Raw genomic sequence first — 9,674 nt, 5'->3', positions numbered from 1 at the left:
ATCTCTTTAAGGAGTGAAATAGCAATCAAGAAGAACAAAGTGATGAATTAACCAGCCATGAGTTCATTTTCTAATTAGCATGAAACTGAATCAGTTTCAAGAACCCTTCCTAAGCTAGACTGCACTCATCCAAAATCCATAATGGCAAGTAGTAGGTCCAAACCCTTCCCGGCTAGTCTCAACTTAAACAAGTCAAGATGTCTAACAATGCCAATCACAAATTATCAGCTAATCATGAAAAATCAACTCAGCACACAATAGGTCTTGGAGGTAAAAATAAAGTCTCAAAAATGGTCTGACCTCATTCCCATGATTACACAAGTAAGCAAGACATATGTAAAAATCTAAGCCAGATTCAATCAAGCTACTGCAAGGTCAAAAGGGAACATAACACTGTCCTAGGTTCAGGTGTAGATCAACCATGATCCTAACAGACCTCATATAATAGGAAGTTTCAAGTAGGAGAAATGATAGGCTCCAAGGAATCAAAATTGGAACAAAAGGACTCATGGCACTAAAGTAGGTCTTATTTCAGTTTGGATTTTCAAATAACCAAAAAAGAAGAAAAGGGGGGAAAACTGCCAGTCACCATAGCACATAATCACAATTTGAAAACTTTAAAATCAAGATAGGTCTACTTTCTCCAGCTTTTGATCTAAAAAAAACATACTTAGCTGATAGGAGTCTTAATTTTCAAATCAAAGTCTAGAAGAGTGTCAACTACTAGCTAGGGTAGACAGCAATATCAAAGAAAACAAGGTCTATCCAAATGGATCATAGTGATCCCACATAGTATTTCAATGAGCACAATATGATTTAAAAGAAGATTTCAAAGCAAGTTTCCCTTCTTTTATTCACTTAGCCAACCAATTTCCATAAAACTATATCAATTTTTAGAAAATTCAGAGAAAAGAACTCAGAGGTGCATAGTCTTTATTGTAAGGTCAAAAGAGGTACTAAAAATGAGCACATGACAATTTGCACAAAACCAGGATACACAAATTCACCTTTTCAGATTTTTATAAGTAAAGATAGGCAAAACTGCAATCCAGTAGGATTTTACTTTACTTAGAAGTCATGTTCTTACTCAGTGAGGTCTAGTTATGCAAATTCCAGAAGAGGAACAAGTTACTTTTGAAGCCAATGGCCAACTAAGTCATCTAGAGGGAAGCTAAGTTATAAGGAGAAACAGCTTCACACAAAAAAAAAAAAAAAAAAAAAAAAAAAAACAATTATCTAACAATCTTGAGGTTTCATAACCATTACGACACCAACTTACACCTTTTATGCTCTCTTTTGAAAACCAGATTCACTTTTCAAGCCTACATGGCTTAAATAATTTTAAACAGAATGAATATCAAAATGAAAAGGGGTTTCCAAACCTGCTCCATTACTTAACTTTCAAGATTTCAAATAAGCACAAATATAGGTCCATGTAGACTGATAAGATTCCATTTAGCAGGGGAAGATCCCAATTTCTCAACTAACTCATTTATACAATTTCCAGATTTCCAAGGTTTTTTAACAAGATTCATAATAAATCCATTTTTTCTTGCTCTTATTAAGCTACTTAAACAAGAAGAAAATCAACAAAACCATCCAGTTTACACTTCTTAAAATAACATGAACATTTAGACAGTTTTCAAAGTCCTAAGTTTACAAACCAGACTCTAACATGTTTTTGAAATCTCCCTCCTTTTTACAGAAAACTGAGAATGCATAGTCCACAAGTCAAGTTATTAAACACTTAGCATAGTTTTGGTATCATGTTTTAGCAGTTTAAATAGCTACAGAATGTTAAGCTTTAAGTCTTAAACCCCAAACATTCAAGGTATTAGGTTGTGTTCACAAGAAGCTCACTTAATCCTAACAAATGATTCCAACATTAATTTTGAAGGCAGAATCTCATCAAGCTGAGACAATTTTCACACATAGAACAAATATACCACTAAAATGAACCAAGATAGCCAATAAAGATCACATCTGGCTAAGCTAAAGGCCAAATGAAGTCCAATATCACAAAATCCATTTCAGGGTTTTAAAAAATAATAACTTCAATCTAACTAAAATAATTACTATTTAGCACTGTTTCATTAAAAAAGGGTCTCAAGCATCAAAATTTCAAAAAAGACAAGCATAACACAGAACTGAGATTAATACCCCTTCTTAAACCTATTTCTTCTCATTTTTAAACCTAACAGGTTGTAACACCTACTTAGTTATAATAAGCCCACCTTTAATTCATTCCTTATATCTTAAATAATCAAAACATGGATAGGATCATCATTGTAAGTAAGAAATTATCAGCTTATAACACTTTGCATAATATATAAGCTAGAGTAGTAAATATTCAAAACTAAAAATAAAGTTTGGGATTAGAATAGGATTTACCTTTTGTAGGGGCAACCAAAAGAGCAAAAGGAGGGGTTGGATCAAAACAACTTCAACACGAGCACTTATCCTTTTGTTTTTTTTTTTTTTTGATTTTTTTCTCGTATATGAATAGTATAATATAGTATATTGGTATATTGCAGTATTTCTTGGTATATAATAGTATATTGATAGTATTTTTAGTAGTAGAAGGTTTAAATTCTCGGAGAACCTTTTTCAAATTCTCCAAAAAATTTCTGAAAAAAGTCCCCTAAAATGGAAACCAAACTCTTCTATTTATAGCACTAAAATAGGGTTTAGGGATAGAAATGGAAAGAATTTCAAACCAATATCTGAGTTTGCCCCCAATTCTTAAACCCTAATTCAAACAATTTCAAAATTCAGTAAAAGACAAACAAATTTTCCAGCAAATTGTACTAATTCGTGCCATATGTAACAAAACTTCATATAAATCACATAAGACAGCTCGAATCTTATTAATTGTACACAAAAATTTCAAATAAAAATCAAAAAAAAAAAAAAGGATGGTATGCTTCGTCACTAATAAAACAAAAATGCTACATTCTAACAGTATAATAGTACTAGGTTGGTACAAAATCGAGATAAAATCCCCAAAGCATGGTACTCAACTTGAATGGACTCATGGGAAATTATCCGTGGGCCCTTCATTTGTTGTGTGTAGTGCACAAGATGGCTAAAAGCTTCGATGCTCCGCCCATGGAAACTACACACAATGAAGAAACCGAGCAACATCCTAATTTGAGTCAATTTCAAGATCAAAACAAACGATTTATACGAAAATAAGCTTGGCAATCATAAGAAAACATGGTAGAGGACAGAAACCCTAAAAAATCCGACGTACAACAACCATGAAACGTCGCTAATTGGACTGATAAAGCAAACCCTAATGGCGTCGCCATTTTGCCTCAAGGAGGAGAAGAGGAGTTGGGCAACTAAAAAATAAAAGAGTTCCCCCCTTTATTTTTTATAAACTCCCCCCCAGTTTTTAAGAGTTTTAAATTAGCCCTCCTCCCAATTTAAATCAAATAATGATTAAGTAATATAAATAACATATATAACTCAATAAAATAGTTATTTAGGCTAATTAAAATTTAAAACTCGCAAATTTAAAATATTAGCTTCAAAACGAGCCTAATATTGATATAGTTCCGGAGGATATTTAAGAATGTGTAAAAATGCGGTAAATAATAAGTCGTAATTCATATGTCGTCTTGATTAACAATTTTCTCGAGCTAGATGGAGCGGGATACTTATTTTCTTTTTGAATTATATTTATGAAAGTAAATAACTTATAATTTCTTGTAATTGTTAATTTTTAGGAAAACAATAATTAAATGTCAATCTTTGCAATTTTCTTGGGATTTTTAAATTTTTAAATTCTTTAAGGGCATCCTTACTCCGCCTTGGACTTGGAAAATTTGAAAATTAAAATACGCATTTTATGAGGTGAAATTAGGTGTCAACAATTGCCCCTTCGAAGTTCAAGGATGGCAAGGCCATCCTTGAGCTACGAATTTGACAAACCTAAATTTTACCGAATTATAAAAATTACAGACCTTCTTGCACAAAATTTTGAAAGTATGGCCGGGCCCCAATTTTTGTACTTCCTACATATCTCAGGCTAAATGAGAATTCAGGCCATTTGTAGTTCTGACTCTATGAGGACTACAAAAGAATAAGATTTTTCTTTAAACTACCTCGAGGTGTCCCGAGATAATTATAGGGATATGGCCGATCCTCGAAACTTGAGTAGCCTACATATCCCTGGCTTTGGGAATCAGGCCAATTGTAGTTTGACTCGATAGCCCGAAAAGGAATATCCCTTTATGTGGGAATCCCTTTAGCTATTTCCGGTTGAAAAATTCGAACTGGAGGTGGTTTTTTTTTTTAAAAGTACTTATTAATGTTGATGCTTGAAGTGATCTCCAATCCCTGGTGTAGAAATCTTGACTCTTGTACACGTTTTTTGACCGGCTGCCCGAGAAAAGTTTCACTCATGCTCCGCATGTTTTGAATCCGGCTTTTGCTTCCATCTTCGGTAGCTTCTAGCTCGTTTTCCAAATGCTGAGTCCTGCGTGTTAGTCTTTTGAAAATTTTGATTTTAATGTAGTCATACCTGAGTGGCATTTTGCCGTTTTGTTGACATTGAAGTCATCTTCTGACAGTATGTCCATCTTTTCAGAAATGTTTGTCCATCTTCTTTCTTTTCTCCTGCAAGTGTGTGTTTTTCATGTATTTTTTTGAAAAAATGATCTACTCTAGATAATAATCACGATACTTTGACCGGCTCCCTTTTCTGTCATTTTTAGATATTTTCATTGTTCAATGATAACTTCCGTTGGGATCTGGGTCAGGCTATACCGCATTTTTGCGAACCTACACACCCCAGTCCGATTGTCGTTTCATAAGAAAGATGCTACTAATGAAAATCATATTTTCAAGTGCGGGGTCATTTTTGCTTCTTATGACCTCCGCCACTCCTGAAAATTTGGACTCACATCATTTTCACATATTGCAGTGACTGTCACAAATCTGGTGTCGACTGCATCGCTATCCTCATATGAAGCTTGCGGTGTACCAGTTCGGGACTACATCACTTATAGTCAAAAATACCCAAATGTACACTGCACATCAGAGTGCAATATCATATTCCTTTCATGATGACTACTAACCTCTGTGTCCAGAATTACAATATTTAGTCAGAATATTCAAGTTAACTACTACATATTCAAGTGTGGAGCCTTTTCTCATGACTACCACTATCTCTGAACCATGATTACGGTAACTTGAAATAAACTGCAGTAGCAACTGCAAATCTTGATGTAGGAATCACATTAGTATTTCAACGATTATGGACATCAACCTCGGAATTATGCTACCTATTTTTTGCCTATATATATGGATGGCGACTCAGCCCCTTCGGCACGTAGTCGTTTAATCCATATCGTCATTTTGAGGAGTGAAGCTTGCCTCGGTGGCAAGACTGATACCTTCCTTTTTGACTCCGGGGAAGAATACCCGCCCGTCGACAGGGTTCACATCTTCCAAAAGGACTTGAATCGATTGTGAATACGGCATTTCGATACTTATATCAACGCGTCATTTTAAATTTTTAGATTTTTATGACGTCTAATCAATCAATGTATCAAGGCAAGCCATGAGACGTCTAGGCCGGGGTCTCAATACCTTGACACAATACTGTTTAATGGAGACCAGGCTTTGGGTATCATGATTATATCTTTCAGTAGTCTTTAAAAAAATTCTTTTGAAAAAAAAAAAAAATTCTTCGTGCTCTGCAAAATGAACAAACTTATCAGCGTAAAGCAAAATTTACTTAGGGAGGGCTTTGTTAACCTTTCGTATACTCTTTTGCGCCGCTATTGTTAGGACCCGTATTTTTTCTTGTACATTGGAACAATCCAGATTAATTATGACAAGTTAAGGACAAAACTATTTCGGGATACAAAGTCGGGATTTTTGACCTTTGATTTTTTTTTTAAGACATAAGTTGTGCATGAATTGATTGGTATGGAACAATTAGGAAAATTTGGGACCAAAAGTGATAAAATTGGAAGTTGAAAAATCATCCATTTTCCATAGTTGGCCATGTGAGTGGATTGAGGCCCCACACAATTTTTGTGTCAACTTTTGAGTGGAACAACACATGTGTGGGCCACAAGCAAGTGGAGATATTTAGTATGGCTTAAAAGATGACTTTCAAGTCATCTTTCTTCTTACACTTAGCCAAAAAAAAGACCAAGAAGTTGGAGAAACAACCCCAACCTCTGCGAAATTTCCCCGACCCTCCAAAAAAATCACCTCCCCTTCCAAGCCTTCAAAAATTGATTTCTTGGTGTTAACCTATTATTTTGAGGTCCCTAAGTAGAGTGGAAGCATCGTTGGAGCGATCAACCTATTAATTTTTCATCTTTTGGAAACCCTGGCCTATTGGAAGTTGAAGAGAAAAAGGTAAGATTTGATCTTGTTTTTGTGTTATGAAGGTTATATTCATGTTGTAGTATGTTAATATGGTTGAAAATCATGAAATAAAGTATGTTGAAGTTGAGTCCATATGTATGAGGGTTGGGCGTGTGATGGGTGTGTGTGTTGTGTGATATTGAAACTATGAATTAATGCCTAATTAGTATATTATGACCATTGTAAGGTGAAGAACGATTGAGAATCATCCATGGGTGTATGTTAGTGTGCTAGCCGAAAATGGGTCACCTTATGTGCCAAGAATTGAATTAGTATCGCTTATTGTTTTAGTCGTCGTCGCCATGAATTCTATGTTGGAAATGAAAGGTTATTGACTCAAATTGATGTTGTAAATGTTGCGGACTGATTTGGAGGCTATTGTATATTTAATGTAATTGGTATATGGATGAGATAGCATTGTTAAAATAAATTGTGGATACAAATCATGACGTGAAAATGAGGAATGGGTATAGGGGGCTGCTCTCGGTTTAGGGGCTGTTTTCGGCCTAATTTGGAACAATTTGGGTTGTCGGAAATGTTGTATGAATTGCTTAGAATGTCCTTAAATATTGTTGGTAGGGGTTTGGGTTAGTATGTGAATGTATAAGCGTCGATTTTGGCTTGAAGGTAAGTCGTCGAATTGAATTTACGTAAGTTGTTGAATAATGGAAAAAGAAAGCTATTGTTATTGTATTGCTTTCCGGATTGGTTGTTGATGTTGCTAGGTTGGTTATTGTTGTTGTTGTTGATTGATATGGCCGAGTTAAATTCTCGGGGTGGCCTATTTATAGGGGAAATGCTGCCCGAATTTCTGTAGAATTAAGGGCAAATTTGGAATCTAATGCCCAAAAAGTCTTTAGCTAATATTTGGCATTTTATGGCTTGTTTATAGATCGTGGGCAGCCCGAATCATAGGTTGGGTTAGCTTGAGTTTGGATCGTTTTGGAGAGCGTTTGAGGTATGTAAAGTAACCTTTCTTTTTGGCATGCCTTAGCTAAAGTAGGCTATGATACGAGCCTCTAAGAAACTCTATTCTCGAAATCCGAGCTTGTCTATGATTCGCATGTGTTTCCTTGGTATTCTTGTGCTCATATGCCATAACATTGATCCTTATATCCTTGGAATTCATAGTTTGTAAAGATTTCTTGAAAGCTGATTTTTGGTTTTAAAGCTTATTCTTTAGCGATTCCAAAAGTTCAAACGCTCATAACTTTCTCAGAAAAGCTCGGATTGCTTTGAAATTTTTGTAGGAGTTTGTATGATGTAGGATGAGTATGTTTTTCATAGCCGGGCCCAGCTCGGGTCTACACCCGTCCGTGGGTCCCGCGATACCCTTTTATGTAATTTAGACAATTTTTGAAGAAAATGTTGTAATGATTATTCCGATTTCAAATATGACTATTTTAACTACTTTATTGAGTTTGATAATAAAGTTTGACACATAAGGAAGATTTCAGAAGGTTGTAGCTTTGATGTACTAATTCCGATAAATCTGAAACTTGTTTCTGCACTTTCCGATGTTAGTAAATATATTTGGTCACCGGATTTTTGAAAGGTAGCTTAATTATTTATTTGCTCATATGCATGTGATTTTGATACGGGATTATGATTTACGAAGTTTGGCTTGATATGCTTTCGAGGGACATTCGGAGAAAATTTGAATTGACTATTTCCTTGGGTTGGAAATAGTAGTACGCTTTGGTTATTCTATTGGGTTTGTAATAATGATTTGTATGTCGTTATATGATATTGCCGCTGGGTATTCGGCCGCGGTATGTTATGTTATGTTATGTTATGTATGTTATGTTACGTGATATAGCCGCTGGGTATTTGGCCGCGGTATGTCCTGTGCTATTGCCGGGTATTTAAACGCGGTATGTTATACGATATTATTGGGTATTTAGCGCGGTATGTTATGTGATGTGATAGTGCCGGCGGGATTTTTATTGCGGTATGTGGTGTGACACCGAGTTCTATGCATAGTTCGTTTTCTTGAGAAAAATATTATTAATAAGTAAACGTTTTGGTATTTTGGATATGTACTTACTTTCTTCGTATTTACGTTCGATTAGGGCTCGGATTTGACATATTGTATATTTCTACTTTGCATACTCGGTACATATGTGTGTGTGTGTGTGTGTGTGTGTGTGTGTGTGTGTGTGTGTGTGTGTGTGTGTGTCATGCCGTCGATCCTGATTTTGGTGATCCGGCCTAGGATTTTCATCGGCGGTCTTGGATGTGTTTGACATAATTTGAGATAGCGTTGGATAAGTGTGTTTGGGTGCCCAGATAGGGCACTAGTCACGGCCTACAGGGTTGGGTCGTGACAGCTATTCCTTGAAGCTTCTCCTTCACTTGGCTTGTTGTCGTTACCCTGTTTTAAACATTCTAACAAACGAGTTAGTGTAAAATATCCATGCTTGTTTGTTCCTGCATCCACAGAAAAATTTTCAGTTTCCTATATGGTCAACCGCTCCCCCTGCACATGGACTTCTTCCGTTCACATTTTGGCAGGAAAGGATGCTCATTTTTCTTAAAATCTTTTATTTTTTCTAGCGGAGCTGAAAAGTTTTAGGGCGATGATTTTTGGAGAATATATGTATTTTGGTATATTATATATGTTTCGAAAATGATATATTTTACACATGCCCTTTTAATGTCATGACATTGGTTACTCAAACAAGGTCTCTCGTCTCTTTTTCTCTTTCTTGATCTCGACTTGTGAAATTTTCAAATCCCTTTCGAAAATTTTGCCCCAGTTTATATACATCTTTATACCGACTTGAATTTCGCTATGTCGAAGGAATTTTTGAGACTCTCTCAAAAATTCTGCCCCAGTGTAAGTGTGTACTTGTCAATCCTTGATTTCACCGTGCTTGAGGAATTTTTGAGATCCTTCTCAAAAATTCTGCCCTAGTGTAGAAGTTTTAATCAGTCTGTTCCTTAGAACTGATATATTTAAAGAATTTTTGAGGTCCTCTCAAAAATTCTGCCCTAGTTTCCTTTTGGGGTTATCTTCATCTTTCTCTCGCTAAAACATTTCTGAGGTTTTCTAAGGTTTATTGGAAATTTTATTTGGAATGACTGAGCTCAGGAGAGCGCCTACGTATCCCATTTCGGGAATCAGGTCAAAACGTAGTTCGGGTTAAACATATTAGAATTTTTTTTGTGAGACCGAACTTAAAAGAGCACCTACGTATCTCAAAATGGGAATCAGGTCATAACGTAGTTCAAAATACTTAATTTTGGATTTTTGGTTTAAAGCGACCGAGCTTGAAAAAGCA

General features: G+C 35.5%; 1 protein-coding gene across 1 annotated transcript in view; it reads right to left on the bottom strand.

The window, feature by feature from the left end:
• Positions 1-8,790: 8,790 nt before the first annotated feature.
• LOC132053707 (disease resistance protein Roq1-like) overlaps positions 8,791-9,674 on the bottom strand; it is a 5,386-nt gene continuing 4,502 nt past the window's right edge. The window contains exon 4 of the mRNA XM_059445820.1: positions 8,791-8,820. Within this exon, the coding sequence (XP_059301803.1) occupies positions 8,791-8,820 (30 nt within the window). The remainder of the gene's footprint in view (positions 8,821-9,674) is intronic.

This window comes from Lycium ferocissimum, chromosome 4, assembly GCF_029784015.1.
Source record: "Lycium ferocissimum isolate CSIRO_LF1 chromosome 4, AGI_CSIRO_Lferr_CH_V1, whole genome shotgun sequence".
NCBI lineage: Eukaryota > Viridiplantae > Streptophyta > Magnoliopsida > Solanales > Solanaceae > Lycium > Lycium ferocissimum.
Note: the sequence above shows the minus strand (reverse complement) of the source record. Positions and strands in the feature narration are given on the sequence as shown.